The sequence below is a fragment of the Berghia stephanieae genome, chromosome 2, assembly GCF_034508935.2.
Source record: "Berghia stephanieae isolate SIO BIC M18660-M18661 chromosome 2, UCSD_Bste_1.3, whole genome shotgun sequence".
NCBI lineage: Eukaryota > Metazoa > Mollusca > Gastropoda > Nudibranchia > Aeolidiidae > Berghia > Berghia stephanieae.
In genome coordinates, this window is record NC_088361.1 from 90,327,664 (window position 1) to 90,346,244 (window position 18,581).

The 18,581-nt window shown below is 35.4% G+C and overlaps 1 protein-coding gene across 7 annotated transcripts in view; it reads left to right on the forward strand.

The window, feature by feature from the left end:
• LOC144965812 (dynein heavy chain domain-containing protein 1-like) overlaps window positions 1-18,581 on the forward strand; it is a 120,423-nt gene that overhangs the window by 92,410 nt on the left and 9,432 nt on the right. For 6 of the 7 annotated variants that reach the window (XM_078901554.1, XM_078901559.1, XM_078901555.1 and 3 more), the window contains 16 exons: window positions 198-343; window positions 1,476-1,746; window positions 4,501-4,623; window positions 5,821-6,237; window positions 6,825-7,067; window positions 7,899-8,061; window positions 8,530-8,689; window positions 9,252-9,439; window positions 10,518-10,703; window positions 11,322-11,506; window positions 12,368-12,680; window positions 12,963-13,207; window positions 14,413-14,514; window positions 16,168-16,266; window positions 17,120-17,285; window positions 18,163-18,192. In XM_078901554.1, coding sequence (XP_078757680.1) covers window positions 198-343; window positions 1,476-1,746; window positions 4,501-4,623; window positions 5,821-6,237; window positions 6,825-7,067; window positions 7,899-8,061; window positions 8,530-8,689; window positions 9,252-9,439; window positions 10,518-10,703; window positions 11,322-11,506; window positions 12,368-12,680; window positions 12,963-13,207; window positions 14,413-14,514; window positions 16,168-16,266; window positions 17,120-17,285; window positions 18,163-18,192 — 3,037 coding nt within the window. The remainder of the gene's footprint in view (window positions 1-197; window positions 344-1,475; window positions 1,747-4,500; window positions 4,624-5,820; window positions 6,238-6,824; window positions 7,068-7,898; window positions 8,062-8,529; window positions 8,690-9,251; window positions 9,440-10,517; window positions 10,704-11,321; window positions 11,507-12,367; window positions 12,681-12,962; window positions 13,208-14,412; window positions 14,515-16,167; window positions 16,267-17,119; window positions 17,286-18,162; window positions 18,193-18,581) is intronic. The other variant, XM_078901557.1, reaches the window with a different exon arrangement.

The window sequence follows — 18,581 nt, forward strand, 5'->3', positions numbered from 1 at the left end:
GTGCTTTAATTGTAATTCTAGAACTTTTCACTATCCCATTTTCTTCCTTTTTTACTTGCGCTGATATGACCTTAATGTGTTGCAAGCGCCGTAAAACCCTTAAAAACAAAAAACAAAAAACAATCTAACCACTGACCCAGGTCCCCATAATGAACTATTTGCTATTTATCCTATCTATTTTTTTTTTGTCTTTACAGGTGAACCCCATCTATGAGGCAGCGTCCCTAGCTCTGAATAGCCTGACTGTCCACGACATAGCAGAATTAAAAAGCTATAGAGATCCCCCTATCAGCGTTATTTTTGTAATGAACGCCATTTGCCTGCTATTCAACAAGCCACAGACGTAAGTGTTTGACCCCCTCCCCTGTCAACCCAGCAAGTGATTGGTTAGCTGGGTCTGTTAGATTTGGCAGAAAGTACTTTGTGAGAAAGACTAGCGTTCTATTCAAAGGGTAGCAAGCACTTGCAGTAATCCGTTTCAAGCTATAGGAACTTGGATAAACTCTGGCCCCATGGGCTGGATGATGGCTCTGAAGGATTGTCAACAGAATAAATGATGAATAAGACACAAAAGACGAAGTGTAGCAGGTTTCACTTTAAATTTGACCTTTTGAATCTGGGTCACCCCGATTGAATACCAATTTGAGTCAGTAGGACTATATCTTTTTAAAAACATTTATAACCACAGAAAAGGCTAATGAGTTTATCAAACTTAATAATCTGATGAAAGATGATAGAAGGAAGAATATATAAAATAAACTAAAGGAAAAAAAATGATAAAGACCAGAAACTTGGGCTATTATTATGCTGCATGTGGAGGAGTCACTGATTCGACTTTTTTTCTTATGCCTTTACCTCTCTCCTTACCAACCATTTTCAAGATTTCCCCCAAAACTTCACACCCAACCTATTTTTTCTACTCAAACACAAAAGCAGTGAGGTCTCGCTATTAATATGTATTTTAAAAAAAGATAAATGAGCTCCACAACAGTGTTAAATGTCTATAACTATAACAATGTACAAAAGAAATCAGATTGAGAAAAATGTTGGCTATATCGTAACAAATGTGACAATTTTTTCCAATGGTTGATAAGGAAAGTGTTAAAGCAAATATAGTAGAATGTATTGTGCGGCTATATGGTCTTGTGGTATGACACTCGCTTTCGGATTGGTCCTGGGTTCGAGCCTTCAGTGCATAGTAGAGTCCTTGGAAAAGGCTCTTTACTCACATTCTCTCACTGTACTCAGGTGTAAAATGAGTACCTGGCTGTTGACAGCATTGTCTCTGTCAGAAAAAAAAATATAATATCGCCTAACACGCGTCGTGTTTTGTTCTACATGTTACATGTTGCTGTTGGTCAAGGACCCCTTGTAAAGCGCTTTGAGCACATTTAGTGGATATTGCTCTATATAAAAGCTCAATTTTTTTTTAGTAGAAAAATAAAATTAATAAATCTTTTTTGCTTCTTTTACAGATGGGAGGATGCTAAGATGCTAATTTCAGACGTGAGCTTTTTCCAGGAAATGATTTTCTACGACAAAGACAACATCCCAAAAACTATGTTTGACGGTCTCAAGTATTTCATTAAACACCCAGACTTTGAGCCAAATTTAGTTGGACGTATCAGCGCGCCAGCTAGGTCCATTTGTATTTGGGTCCATGCTATTTACAAATACAGTTCTATTCACAGAAAAATGCAGCCACACCTAAAAAACCTTTTGGATGCTGAGAACAAATTTACTAAGGTAATTATGATTTTTTTTTTTAAATGATCATTTGAAACATAGGTTTGTTTGAAATAGTTAACAATGTTTTATCTCTTCCTCCAACAGATCATCATATGGAGCAAAGTTTAAAAATAAATTAGTATATTATTTTGAATGTGAACAATAAAGGGGAGGGTCGGTAGAGACGGTGTGCTGGGCTTGTTTGAGCACTGGAATACACACCACTTTACACACACGCCATAGATAACTTTACCTTGTGAAGAATGTCTGACTGTTTGTACATTTTTTTCTTTAGATCCACATACTGTTTTTCTCAAATCTAATAAATCAAAGATCTGAACAAGTGTGTATGAAAGGTGTCAGACAAAGCAAGAAAAAAACCATCCAAAAAAATCAGTTTACCTCGTAGACTGATTTTTTTTTAGATATTTTTTTTTCTTCTATTTTTCTTTCTTGCTTTGTCTGACACCTTTCATACACACTTGTTCAGATCTTTATCTTATACTGGTGCCTGCTCCTTAATTTTTTGATTTTAATAAATCAAAATAGATCACGGAAAAAGTGTGTGTGAAACAGTGCCGGACCAAGCAGAGAGAAAAATCCAAGAAAAAAGCCATCCCCAAAAAATCATCCTGCGTCAACTGGGGTCTGAGGTTCGATCTCCAGTTGAGGCAGACTGATTTTTTTTTTCTTGTATTTTTCTCTCTACTTTGTCTGGCACTTTTTCATTCAGATCTTTATCTTACACCAGTACTTACTGCATAATTTGTCACTTTAATAATAAATCCAACCTATCTTGAAGACAACAAACTACAGTTCCAAAATGTTGACTACAGTATTTTGGCTCGGAGTGGCTATTCGTCAGTACTGACCCCCAGGCGCTGGCACCTGCGGGTCAGTACTGACGAACAGGCACCGGCGTCTGGGGGTCAGTACTGACTAATACTATTACTATTACTAGTACTGATGCCAATTGGTCAGTTCTGACCTGGCCACGGGCGTTGACGGTACCAAAATTATGGAAAAATGCCATTTTTTAAAATAACTTGCTCTACGACAAATAAATCAGCATTTCCTGTCCCATACTAGTCGCAGGGAAGCCCTTGTTTTCACTAAATCTTTTTGTCGGTTTACGTGAGATTTGTTTAATAAATATATCAATTAATTAAACAAGTGAAATTGTCCAATCCTGAGAAAAAGACCAAATTTGGTGTTGAAACGCCAAACTGGAAGCCCTATATTTCGGTTCATCCAACGCGCATGCTCACTGCACTGATGCGTGGCGCTAGAACTGAAAGTGAAAGCTCTTTCATTGTCTCGTCTTTCTTCATTCCTGTCATTTGAAATTCGGCTTGCTCGCATCTTACTGAGACAGGAAAAGTAGAAAACGGTAAGGGCTGCCTGAAGCCGGTGATCGTAAAATACTAACGAAAGAGTGAAAATGAAAGGCTTCGTATGGGAACAAAACAGACAATGGACAAACCCTTCATTAACACAACAATACACAAATAAACGTGGAAAACAAATAAAATATAATGAAAAATAACTTTGTCGTCTGTACTCAATGGTGGTTGAGGTTGCAGTATGAATGAAATGTCAGCGTGGGTAGAGGATAGGGTGCCCCAGGGGGGTGATCTGATTGATAAGAAAAGGTCAGCGTCAGGGAACAGAATCTTCCAGAAAATAATGGAAGATAAAAGACATATAAGTAGTAGTAGTAGTAGTAGTAGTAGCAGTAGTAGTAGTAGCAGTAGTGGTAGTAGCAGTAGTGGTAGTAGTAGTGAGTGGTAGTAGTATAATAGAATGGACAAAGTATTATAAAAGAATCGTAACAGGAAATATTAGAACACATTTTCCTCTATTTTTCTTTAAATAAAGCTATAACGAAAATATACGGGGAAAAAAAACAATAAAAACAAAATAACCCAAAGAAATAGAATGGACAACATAAAATAAAATAGAATCTTACGGTGGCTTGAAATAACGAGTCATATCGTTGCCCCAACGGCATCTAACGCGTTAGAAATCAAACTTATCTAGGTGACCAAGTGTTACTGTGTGCCATCGGATAAGTTGGCCCGAGAGCCTGGAATTTTAATTGTTTTTTTTTTTTTTAAATGGTATACTTTTGGAAGTGACGAATAAGTGCGAAGAGGTCTTTGCACTGACGAACAGGTCCGATGTTCGTCAGTGCTGATCAATGGTGGGCGGTGGCACAGACCGAAGAGAGGTTGTCTGTGGGCGGTGGCACCTGTTGTTCAATACTGACCAATAGACACCAGGTTATTGGTCAGTACTGACCTCCAGGCACTGGCGTCTGTTCGTCAGTACTGACCCGCATGTGCTAGCGCCTGGGAGTCAGTACTGACCAATAGCCCTAGCCATTTTGGCTCAACCCCTTACTATCCACGCCCTGATATTTCCTTTTGAATGCCTTTTTTGTCTCCCTCCTCTCCCCCCCACCTCCCTCCCTCTGGATCTGTAGTTTAAAATTCTTTCTAGTGCATGTTACTCCCATATGTGACTCATCATTTCAAAATGGTGTTATGTCGGGAAGAATAAGAATAATTTCAGAAATAAAATGACGAGAAACACAAACTTCGAGTTTATTTCCAATGCAAGAAATAGTATTTATTCTACACCATAAGGAAGTGAAATGTAACTGCAAATTTCATATTTGTGGCTATAAATTCATTGTTCATCCCAACAGAATGCCACTTTGAGATGGAGGGTCACATATATCTTTTAGTATTGTTTTCTTTGCATTTTTAGGCACAAGCCCAGTTGGGTCAACTGAGAGTGGAGGCAAATCACATCAAGACGAATCTGGAGGCTAGTATTATTCAACACAAGGAGGCCATGAAAGTGGCAAAGGCTGTAGAGAAACAAATTCAAGTAGGTGCTGCTACATTTTAGAATTTTATATGTCCTGTTTTGAATATTGTTGACTGCCTGACTACATCCACGGCTTTGCGGTCTTGTGGTATAACACTTGTCTTTGAACCTGTAGGCCCCTAGTTTGAGTCCTTTTGGTGGCTCAAAGTTAAGTCTTTTGAAAAGGCTCTTTACACGCATTATCTTTCTGTAATTAGGTGTAAAATATGTACGGTAAGAGCATTGTCTCTGTCAAAAAAAAATTGTAATAGCGCCTAATAGGCATGATGTCTCGTCCTACATGTTATGTGCTGCTGTTGGCATGAGACCCTATGCTAAGCACTTTGAGCAAATTGTGTGGATACTGTGCTATATAAAAGCTGAAGGTTTTATTTTAAAATCAATTTTTTTAAATGTAGTATTTTCAGGTCATACTCACATTCCAACAACATATTTGGCTCATACATATTATTTAACATTGTTTCTTGAAATATTGATGGTGGTCGCGAATTAGATAAGTCATTATCAATTCATATTTTAACCCAGTTCACATATTTTTAAAGACCATATTTTAAAAATTAAGTTTTGATTGAATTTTGCACATTTACTACTAATCCCGAAAAAGATAATAGAGAAAGTTGTATTTATCTTCTTTCACATTCTATACAAAAGCTTAAGGACTATCATTTTACAACTCAATGTTTTTAAACCTTGACCTTGAGTCCGAGCATGAATACAACAGAAGTAAGTGTTAGATAAAGGATTTAGACATTCATTGTCATTATAGTATTTTTACCTACACATTTAGCTGTATCTTAATTATAATTATAATAATTAATGCTGAAATCTCAAAGCGCTTTACAATATCACCAGACTAACCGTAACACACTCACACGGTGCCATAAGATCCATTAAGCAGTCACACACATTAAAGATACAAAATAGAATATAATGTGACATTTGACACATAAAAACTAAAACTAAAAAAATATTTAACTAATCAAGCAGCAAATATCTAGTATGATAATTTATATAAAAGGTAGGTTTTCAGCTTTTTCTTAAAATCCTCAATGCTGCATAAAAGCCTTATTGACAAAGGAAGCGATTTCCAAATTTTCCAAATTTCCTGCTTTATAGAAATATCTATCTTCGAAATTAATAAAGTTATTGATATAAAAATAGCTCATAATTTTCTTTTAAATCTCCAATACCCTCCAGGGCATTGAAAGAAAGATAGCTAGAGCCAACAACCTGATGGAGAACATGTCTATGCAACACTTCCTTTGGAGATCAGAGTTGAAGAAGACCAGGAAACAAATAGCCTCTGCACCTGGTGATGCTTTGATCACGGCAGCGTGCATCATCTACCACGGTCCACTAGACGACAAGTCCAGACTGGATCTCATGCACGATTGGCTGGATAGGATAAAACAAAACACAGTGGATGCCCAAGCATTTGAGACCAGGGAGCCTTACTCCATCACAGCTCGCTTGGAACTTTTGATGGAGACAGATGCGCCGGACAAGGCAGGGAGACGGGGCAGTGGAGGAGGGCTAAGTGAAGCTGCCTCAGGATCTCATGGTGCAGAGACTTATCAAAGTGAACTGAGTTCAAATCTGCCATCGCACCCACAGGTAACTCAGCAAAATTATGTATATCAAGCACTTATAGGTTTTAAATTTTAATTTAAAATTCAATTTCTGTGTTGGGTTGGTATGACAGTTCAGTAAACATGAAAATAGTTGGTAAGGAGAAGGTTAAGAAAATAAAGTACACTCTCCTCAATTGTAGGTCTTTACTTCAACTCATATTTTATAAGCTGAGTTTAAAATTGAATCTTTAAACATTGTTTTCATCCCAACTTAATACTGTTTCTAGGCAATTGGTTACGTATTATAAAGTCACCAACATTACAGATTTGCAGATTAATTTTTTTCTTGCATGTGTGGCACAGATAAAAGTTTTATTTTTAAAAGTTGAAGTTAAATTAACGTTTACTTATGTTTGATTAATATAAATATTTCAGTTTTTTTTTGTCTAGTTCTGTTAGTGCTAAATCAAAACAAAAAAGCATTTGCTGTCTCATAAACTGACATCACTCTATCCTCCTTTTCGTTGCACCTTAATGAAGAATGCTCATGTCTTATCTGTTTAAGATTTGATTTCATCATATATCTGTAATTTTGTTTTTCACATTCATGAATTATTGACACTTTAACAGGTGAAGACATTCAAGTACGTATCATCAGTCTATGACAGTAGTAAATATTACAAAAACGAACTCAAAAAGACAGACACCATGGAGAGTGCTGTGCCTGAGGACGAGCTGGTTGATGACTCCGATGACGAGGATGAACACGGTCCGATCCCAACCCGACCCAACCTGACCCTACAGGAAATCTTGTCTGATTTTGATGAGCTCAGCACTTGGCGCATGAAAAATCTTCCCACAGATTTACATTCCGTAAGTGTCCATTCTAAAAATATTAAATTCAATTGGATGATGTTACTGGATAGAAAAAGTGAATACTTAACTGCTAGGACTGTGAGAAAAAAAAGTAATTCTTCAAAGCCATAAAGCAGCTTTATCCAAGTTTTTCTAACCTGAAACAGATAATAGAAATTGCTTGCTACCCTTTGGATAGGATGTTAGTTTATTGCAAAGTAATTTCCAATGGATCTAACAGGCCTGGCTACCCTGGACAGGGGGTCAGAAAAAATCTCGACTTCAACCAGGATTGAACTTGGTTCCTTTGCATATGAAGTGAGTGCTCAACATATTGAGCTATCGGGACCCCTATACCGCAGTGCCATGCTACTCTTTAAGCATTACACTGTAACGAAGATCTGGATTTCAGCCTATTTCTAGCACTTTCTTGCTTTAAAAAAACTTGCCTATCTATATTCCATCAACGGACACCTATGCCAGCAATGGATATACTTTCTGAAAGTGACACCCCCCCCCCCCCCCCCATGCCAGCAATGGATATACTTTCTGAAAGTGACAACCCCCCCCTCCCCCCAAAAAAAACCCCACAAAAAAACATGAAAACAAATCAAATTTAAAAAAAAAATCACAAAAACAAATTATAATTCTTTCCCAAATAGTGTTTTTGTCAAACGTGGTGAAGAAGTAATGATGCTTGAAGTTGACATAATGCCATTGTGAGATGGTTGGTTGTTCGCACCCTTAATACCGTTTTTTGGTTTGTTTTTTTTGATGATTGGTCACTTACCTGTATTGCTTTATTCAACATAGACACTACATATTATTATTATCTGTCATCTCAACCAGGTTCAAAATGCCTTGATGATGCGGGTGTGTTGCCATAACAGAAAACACTGTTGGCCTTTGTTGATTGACCCTGACAACCAGGCAGAGATGTGGGTTAAGGCATTGCAGAATAGTGAAAACGTCTTCACAGAGAGAGACGTGGCTGACTTTGTGGTGGAAGACGGTAAGAATAAATTGAAGATAGAATAGAAAAGTTTAATTTTTTTCTTTTGTCCTTATTGTATGTTCCTGGATTTAATGACATACAAAAAAATGGCAACCAGAGCTGTTGTCAAGTGGAGTTTGCCCGATACCAAGTGATTTTCGTTCATCATCATCATTATTATTATTATTATTATTATTATTATTATTATTATTATTATTATTATTATTATTATTATTATTATTATTATTATTATTATTATTATTATTATTATTATGATTATTATGATTATGATTATGATTATGATCATGATGATCATGATCATGATCATCATCATCATCATCATCATCATCATCATCATCATCATCATCATCATCATCATCATCATCATCATCAAAATCAAAATCATCATCACCACCACCACCATCACCATCATGCATTTGTTGTTTATACTATTATCATGCTTGTCATCAAAATTTCCATTCTCAGCCATCCCCATAGACGAGGAAAGTTTAAAGAAAAGTTCAGATCAAGATATTCCAGAACCACCTCCAAGCCGTGGCACCATACTGACTTTCTCTGATGTGACCGAGTACACATTTGCCGACTCGCATTCTCAGTACACATCCACATCAAGGGCCATGACCAGGTTAGAATTAATGTAACTCCTTTATGTGAACCAGAAGTTAAAAACGACAAAAAAAAAAAAAAAAAAAAAAATAAAAGCGATTTTAGAGCCAAAGAGATTACATTTGTGACCCACGGCGTCAATCTGGTATTATGTCAAGGTGAATCAGATGACAAAAAAAAAGTGATGTTAGAGCCAAATTGTAAGCACCTGGTGACCTTTGGCCTCAAAATTAATTTTTTGGTTGAAAATTGAGAAAATTGGGTCAAGTTTATGATAAGTTTTATTGAGAGTGATTTTATCATCTCTGGTTCAAGTCGTCACACTATTCTCTTTTCATTTTAAGAAAAATGTATCTGTAGATGGAATGAAACTAACGTCACTCAGCTCTTTGTTATTGTTTCAGACAGTCATTTCGATGATTAGTTCTCACTAAATTCTATAAATCAGACTATAAACATTTAAGGTTACACATAGTTTAATGTGTTAGTGGACGTTATGAGTATTTTACCTAAATACATATCAAGAAATCTATCTATGATCCATTATTATTATTTTTAATTTTTTTTTTCATTTTGGTTAGCCATGGTTGGTTATCGCGTCACACTGGTGACAGTGACGAGTTGAGACCAGTGACGTCAGTGACAAACAGTTGGGATAGCTACAGTCTGCGTGCTGACACAGACATGGACGTGCCTGAATCAAACCTGTGGGTGTTGGAGGCCGATGATCCAAATATCAACTCTAGACTCATCAATGCTATTGTGCACGGTATGAGTATTTTTATGGAAAAACAGGGAAAGAGAGAGAGAGAGAGAGAGAGAGAGAGAGAGAGAGAGAGAGAGAGAGAGAGAGAGAGAGAGAGAGAGAGAGAGAGAGAGAGAGAGAGAGAGAGAGAGAGAGAGAGAGAGAGAGAGAGAGAGAGAGAGAGAGAGAGAGAGCGCTAGCTAGCTAGCTTATTGCCGTTATTATTAGATTAAATATTGATCTTTTCACATTTAATGTTAGTAGGTATGATTAAATGTCTTGAAAAGTGTCGTGTGTTTATTTATATTAATCAGTAATTAGCAGTTTGAATTATTTTCCTTTCAACAGTCAATGTCAATCACTCCAATTAAAGTCCCTTTTGATAAAAACCAATAATACCGCACTGTAAATCGCTCATAATAAATATATGTTGCAAGAACCTTTAGTCAATATAATAACGAATATGAAGAAATAAGATTTAATAATAAATAACATAAGATTGTCTGCTGTTAACGTCTCTGTTTTTTTTTTCTTTATCAAAACAGATTAAATTATGTCAGAAAACTAGAACAAATGGATAGTGTTGAGAAAAAAATATTTTTTTGATCCTTTTTTTTAAGCTTTAGTTAATTTTTTACATGTTTAATCACGTTTAAACCTGAAACATTAACATTCAACTGTCTCATATAATTTGTCACAATCATTTTTATCTGTAAATCTTTCATAACTCTATGTTGCCTATCTTAACTGCTGAATTGATACTGTGGAATCTATATAAATTCAACACTCTTAAAGTCAACTTCTGCTCAGAGACAGCACCTCATGTTGGTTCCAAATTTTCTCTTCTTTATCTAAGTGTGTTCCATTGATAAATGATAATGTCAACATTGTTTAAAGTCAACCATTCTTTTCAGTCTGGCTGTGTTGGCTTTTATTCCACTGTATTTAAAAACCAATCCAGAGTTTAAAAATTGGTGCCGCTATTTTCTGCAATACCATAATTTTTCTTTTTTTGGATATGCATAGTCAACAAGTATACTCAACAGTCTAAGTCGGTCGGTTTGTATATATTTTTCTTAATGTATCTTTTGTTGTCTAATAGGAGTGACTGTTCTTGTGACCCACTTGGAGAGAAAACCGCTTGATCCGTTCTTTAGAGGACTCTTGCTGAAGCAGTTCTATGTAGACAAAGAGGGAAACAAGATAGTACGAGTTGGGGACATGGCATTCAATTATCACCCCAACTTTTGTCTCTATCTCAGTACAACTGTACCGTTGTTTGTGAAAGGTTAGTAGTAAAAGTATCAAAGGGATCGGGCACTGGTGTAAGGTAAGGTAATGATCTGAAAAGGTGTGTGTGAAAAAGTGCCAGACAAAGCAAAGAGAAAAATACAAGAAAAAAACCAAAACAATCCCAAGTCTGGTTTTTGGATTGCTTTTTTTTCTTCTTGATTTCACAGAAGTGACCCTTTTCAATGTGTGAACTAATTGTTATTTATGATTTTCATAAACAGCAACAATGCAAATATTTTGTTGACAAAGGGGAAATCAGTTAACCACGTAATTTTATCCTTGTGGATTACGATACAACTGACATTTTTCTTATTCAAATTTCTCTTGTACATCATAAAATTTAAAGAAAATGAACAGTGTGTTTTAGAGCATGTTTTGCTGAAGAAATTATTTACCACAAGAATTTACTGCTTTTGTGTTTGCGTGATAAAAAATCTATTTTTGTTTTAGTTGGGTGTGACGTTTTGGGGAATATCCTAAAAATGACTGGTAGTTATAAACAGCAATAGGGATAACATCCAACGCACTGAACCCTAATGATATTAATAGTTTTTCTAAATGCGCACACAACTCACGATTTAATCAACTCTCATCTTTTTTAATGGTAATCCAGGAGATGGCCTGTACAGTTTCCCGTTGAACCGTCTTTGTGTCATCAATATGGCAGTAAGTGACGAAGCCATAATCCACCGACTCATGTACGAGACCATGAAAATAGAGAAGAAAGAATTCGAAGGACAGAAGAGATCCAATGAGAATGACATCATCCTCCATCGACAGCAACTGGCCAGAGAACATGTGAGTTTCCATTCAGACCTAGTTAGCAGAACTCACAGAGAAAATAATTAATTTAATTTAATTGAGCTTTTGTATAGCGCAATATCCACTAAACATGCTCAAAGCGCTTTACAAGGGGTCCCTGGGCAACAGCAACATTTAACATGTAAGCAAGATGGGACATGACTCCTGTTAGGCGATATTACAATTTTTTCGGACAGACAACACTGTTAACGGCGAGGTACTCATTTTACACCTGAGTATGGAGAGAGAATGTGAGTTAAGAGCCTTCTCCAAGGACTCAACTATGCGCCGAGCAATGCTCGAACCCAGGACCTTCCGATCCGAAAGCGAGGATCATACAACAAGACCACATATTTTACTTTTTCTAAGTGATAAATTAGGAAATAGCGGTGTGAGATAAAGATCTCAAAAAAGTGTTTATGAAACAGTGCCAGACAAAGCAGAGAGAAAAATACAAGAAAAAAAGAACCCCCCCCCCCCCCCCCCCCCCCCCCCAAAAAAAATAAAATAAATATTATCAGCCTGGATTGGCAGTGGAGGCAGACAGGCTGATTTGTAGGATGTTTTCATTTTTCTTTTATGATTCACTCTCCTGAATGAAAGTATTCATTTCAATTCGAAGTTGATAAGTTAAGGTTAAAATTTGATTTTGTGCAATTGGCTCAGGCTGACATGATATCATTTTAAGATGAGTGATCACATTTTTACTCTGATAACTGCATATGTTTTGAATTGAACATATTGACATAAAAACTGTGTAAGTGATTAGATAATGTTTTTTTTTTTGATAAAAAAAAAATGAATAAAGCATTTACTAAAAACTTTGTTGTTGTTGTTTTTTCCCAATTTCTCACATAGGAAATCATTCGAGAAAAGACACTGAATCTTAATGGACCCTTATTAGAAGACAAGACCATGCTGGACTCACTACGTGCTTGCCAAACAAACGTGGAACGAAATAGACTCATTTTGGAAGAAACCAGATACATGGGAGATCACTTGGAGGGGAAATTTGCACATTACTCCCCTTTTCTGAAACACTCAGCAATGTTGTTCAATGTGCTTCGTAAACTGTCAGTTCTGTTTCCTTGCTACTATTTGCCTTTCTACAAGTTTGTGGAAATGTTTGCTGCTGTCATGAAAAGTCGAGATCGTGGAAAAGGAAGTTTAGGTGATTATCTTTTCAATCAATTGTCTATTTTGTTGCAATCAAACATTTAAGTTGATGAAGTGTGATCATCAAAAGATTTTGAATAAAAATAAATCTTACTATAAAATGATTAGGGTTGCAACTACAGGGTGGCTATGAAGTCTGATTAAATGATTTTAAAAGACCCCAAAATAAACACCCCCCCCCCCTTGCCAGCAAAAATAAATAAATAAAATTAAATAAAAGAAATTATAAGAAAACAAACCAAACTTATTAAAACTATTTGTATGATTTTTCCTGTAGGTGCACCACAAGTGAGGGCCCAGGAATTATCAGATGCTGTGTTACAGGCAACTTTCAAGTATGTCAAGCTCATCATGTTTGAGCAGCATTACATTCTGCTGTCTCTTATTGTCTCCCTGGAGAGAATGATGCGTCAGCGTAAAGCCAGCAACAAAGAGGTCAGCTTGTTTGTTAACGGTTTCCAAAAACACGGATTGGATGAACAAAGTTTGCTGGACCAGAAACCGAAATGGATGGAAGGCAATGTAAGTTATTCCATCCTCTCAAACTAAATTAAAACTAAAACAAATATCTGATGGCTCAGTTGGCACAGCACTTGCTTCACACTCAAAGGGACTGAGGTCAATCCCAGATGAAGTCAAACTTTTTTCTGACAACCCAGCAGTGATCTTGTGCTGGGTCTGTTAGATCTGGTGGAAAGTAACTTGTGACAGACAATTGTGTCCTCTTCAAATCGTAGCAAGCAAATTATTGCTATTGTCCATTTCATGCTATAGACACCGGGATAAACTCTAGCTTGATGGGCCCCAGACGGACTACTTTTTAATATCCGACTATAATAGATTGTATTTTGAAAAAATACAGCTCAGATAATATAGTCCCTTCTACATGCTTCTATTACTGATTGGTATTATTTCCATCAAGTAGTTTACCTTGCCTTAGACCTTAATTCCCCCCGTGTCTTTGACACATTGGGCCGTCCAGCTTCGCCAATCCTGCCTGCCCTGTGCTGCCATGTATGCCTCGTACCATGTCATCTTCCCAGTTTTAAGGCCTTTTTCGACAGTTTACTTTGAGTTAAATAAACAACTTTCATTTTTAAAATTATTATTCGTGGTTTAGAGTTATAGTTATCACTCACTGTTTTTATTGGGGTTTTATAGGTACGGCTATAGATTAATTTATTTTTCATAATAAAAATTAATTCCCATTAGGAAGAAAATATTGATCATGTTATGTTTTGATTGTAATTCCTCAATTTCTCTTTATGCCCGGGTGTTCCTGGCGCAGAAAATTTGATTTTATGTCATTTGAATTAAAGTATTTTGCTTCCAAGTCAATGAAAAGAAAATATTTCTACCTATTTGGATTAGTGTAAAAGCTACGAATGTTCTTCTTGATTGTCCAATTATCTATAATCTTTATTTTAAGTTCTGACCTATTAATAGGATTAATTTCATGAACAACACAAAGAAAATAGAAATAAAAGTGCAATCACTTTGACTTGAAATTCAATTTTTTTGCGCGTTGTTTATCTCGACATAACAGGCCTACCTCAGTGAGGCTCGGAATGACACCAAAAACGAGAGGTGCCTAAATGAGCCAAGAAAATGGAGAGAAAGATAAAGTGAGTAAATGTGACTCATATATATATGACTCACATTTACTCACTTTATCTTTCTTTGCATTCGGAATGACAACTGTTAATTTGTGATTTACTCCTTTTCAGGCGTGGATAGATTGCAGTATATTGGAATCGTTACACCATCCATTCCATGGTTTGTGCCACTCTCTCGTCAACAACTCATCCCAATGGGAAGAATATTTCAAGGCAAGGGGATAGTACAGTGGAATCTGCATAAAGTCAACACCCCTAGAGTCAACTTATGCTTAGTCAACACCTCTTGCTTAAAGTTAACCAATCTTTCTGGTCCAGCGGTGTTGGCCTTATAGGGATTCCATTGTATTAAGCAAAGCAATCAATGACAGTATTTGCTCACTTTCATCTTTATTTTATTTATTTATGTGGTATCATGGAATTTATACAATCTTTAAATGATAAAATGTTTTTTTCTTTTATTACAAGCTATACTTATAATTATTATTATTATTATTATTATTATTATTATTATTATTATTATTATTATTATTATTATTATTATTATTATTATTATTATTATTATTGTTATATTTCTTCTTCTTCTTCTTCTTCTTCTTCTTCTTCTTCTTCTTCTTCTTCTTCTTCTTCTTCTTTCTTCTTCTTCTTTCCTCTACTTCTTTCTTCTTCTTCTTCTTTCCTCTACTTCTTTCTTCTTCTTTCTTCTTCTTCTTCTTCTTCTTCTTTCTTCTTTTTCTTTCTTTCTTTCTTCTTCTTCTTCTTCTTCTTCTTCTTCTTCTTCTTCTTCTTCTTCTTCTTCTTCTTCTTCTTCTTCTTCTTCTTCTTCTTCTTCAATTAATATTCTGGGTGGGGATCCTGACCTCCCATAGCGGGCAGGGAGGTACATACTGTGTCTTCTATCTCCTTATATCTGTTTTCCAACATGCTTTCTGTCTTTGTCTTGGAATGAGGTTACTTGATTTTGTCCTGGCCCTTTCCGGAGTCCTGGCTGGGAGGGAAACAGTCAAATGCATAGTTATTGTTTTGGGAGATGATATTTTTTTCCTTGTAAATCATCTCTCTGTTATGTGTTATTATATTTGTTATTTTTAATGTATAATGCAAGCATTTGAGTGTATTCCTCTTTGTTGGATTTTGTGCTTGTGTCTGGATGAGACTTATAGGTGATCTCAAACTAAGTGCATTGGTGGTATGCTCTTGGAATCTACATCTGATCCCTATTTGTTCCCAGTTCCCCTATGTCTTACTTTTTCTTGGGTGCTTTAATTGTAATTCTAGAACTTTTTACTATCCCATTTTTTTCCTTTTTACTGGCGCTGATATGACCTTAATGTGTTGCAAGCGCCGTAAAACCCTTAAAAACAAAAACAAAACATCAATTATTATTATTATTATTATTATTATTATTATTATTATTATTATTATTATTATTATTATTATTATTATTATTATTATTATTATTATTATTATTATTATTATTATTATTATTACTAGCCCTGCTCCTTATATTACTACTACTACTACTACTACTACTACTACTACTACTATACTACTACTACTACTACTACTACTACTACTACTACTACTACTACTACTACTACTACTACTACTACTAGTACTACTACTACTACTACTACTACTACTACTACTACTACTACTACTACTACTACTACTACTACTACTACCACTACTACTAATAATACCACTACTACTATAACTACCACTACCACCACCACCACTACACTACTACTACTACTACTACTACTACTACTACTACTACTACTACTACTACTACTATACTTCTACTACTACTACTACTACTACAAGACGAAGTCTTAAATGTTCCTTTTGTCCTTGAAATTCCAGAATGCCATATCCCTGGTGAATCCAGTTCCTGGTATGACTCTACAGGAGTTATCCCTCTTCCAAAAATGTTTGTTGTGGAAACTCGTTTGCCCTCATAAGGTTAGTTTATGTGACAATGCTTGTGCCACCTACTTTTTTTTCCTTCCTCTACTTCTTCATTCAGTCAGACCTTATAATTAGCATTACTGTCAATGCTGCCTATAAAAAAAGTTAACAACATATGGTACCATTCATATGTCTGTCGCACATCTTTAAAAGGTCTCAATAATGGTCAAAAGCTTGTTTCTTGCTGTTAGGTTCTTCAAAAGTCGATCGGAAGGTCCAGAATTGACACCTGCTGTGAGCGGTGCATAATTGAGTCGTTGTAAAAGGTTCTTTACTCACATTCTCTCACCATGCATACTCAAGTGTAAAATGATTACCTGGCCGTTAACAGTATTTTCTCTGTCAGAAAAAAAATGTAGTATTGCTTATCAAGCGTCATGTCTCGTCCTACTTGTTAAGTGCTGTTGTTGGCTAGGGACCCCTTATATCGCACTATATAAATGCTCATTTTTATTCCAAAGATGCCTGTCAACATTAGGTCGAGGAATATTAAAATTTTGGTACGAGACTATCTAGTTTGTATTTTTTCCTTGACATCATTTGGTGTTGTTGCTCTACTGGTATCTCTATACTACAAGGCCTTTATTCTTTGTAATGTGTTGTTATTTCAGCCCTAGCTCATAAAAGTGTGGAACTCATTATCCACTAATTTAAAGCCAATACTAAACTGCTAGAATATATTGGACTGTAAAATGTTTCGAACAAAATTAATATAACATCTTCAAAAAAGAACAAACCCAAAAAATAAAAAACCCAGCAAACAAACTCAAAAACATATGGAACACATATGTTAATTTAATTTTTGTTTCCATTTTAATTTCCTTTTATATATCTATAAACATGATAGATGGCTGAACTATCTCGAGCTATCATATTGTATGAGCTTGGCAGCACAGTTGACCCTCCAGAGAACTATGATATTCGTGAAGTCTACACTCGTACTGATAAGCACACACCCACTGTTTTCCTTCTTCCAACGGCTGAGAAGGGGCCTGCATGGGATGGCACTGTTGGTAAGATTCCAGATCCTTATTGTGCAACATCTATCTATGCAATGTTGCAATATGAATCACATGTATTCTTTAAAAAAGATATTGAAACAAATATTTTGTAGTGGAAAAAAAATTAAAAATTGAATATTCCAAATTTGCCCATGAAGGAAAATCCATTTATTCTATTCTGATAATTTTATGTACTGTAGAAATGTCTCTTTTATGACACCATAGTCTATCCCTAAGGCTGAGACATATGGCCTCAAAATGGTACCATAAATAGTTGAATCAAATAATGCTTAAAGGGGGTTTTAAAGTTAAAATGACTATAAACGTGAAATGTTAATGTCGAACAATTTAAGAAACTAAATTTATTCTTATCAATAAATCAAATATAAAATTGTCCCAAATCTCAATTACATTAACTTTAAATTCTATCTTTAGCATGTAAAACACCCCAACATAACACATTTTGAAATGGCAGGTTACAAATGATTTCAACGTGGATTTGATTATATGAAATGAAATGCGAGGCACTGGGTGAGACTTTCAGGTGATCTCAAACTAAGTATTTTGATAGTGTGCTCTTGGAATCTACATTTATTTCCTATTTGAACCCTTTGTATTACCTTTTCTTGGGTGCTTTAATTGCAATTCTAGAACTTTTTACCATCCCATTTTCTTCCATTTTACTGGCGCTGATATACCTTGATGTGTTAGAAGCGCCGTAAAACCATTAAAAACATAAAGACACAAATGCGAGGCATTGTGAATCATTTATTTTGCACATGTGAGATTAGAAACATAAGATTTTATCAGAATTATTCTTCGCATGTTTTCAATAGCTATGAATGATCTTATTTCTGTTGGAGAAAAACTGTATTTACTTTTGTTTTAGAGCAACCAGATGAAATGGTCCTTGGAAATGGTAATTGTTTTTGTGAAGATTGTGTTTTAGTTTTATTTATTACATGGATAAATCATGTCTCAAGTGTGAAAATTATTGCACAAGTCACAAGTAACAGATAAGTCATTTGTGGTTGGTTTTTGATATACTAACGTATTGACGCCATATTTGATGCAAAAGTAAGACGTTTGGGATGAGAAATCTTCTCCCTTGAAAATCTAGTTTAAGCAATTCACATCTTAGTTCTAAATAATCCAGTCCTAGAAATGTACAAGCCAACCCTTGCACGCCTACAGAATACAACGATGTATTTAGCAATGACTATGAAAAATGTTTTTTTCTCTTTTTGAGGAAAATGTTTGTCTAAAACCAAAGCCCTGTCTCCACTGAGTAAAAATGTTTTTGAATTT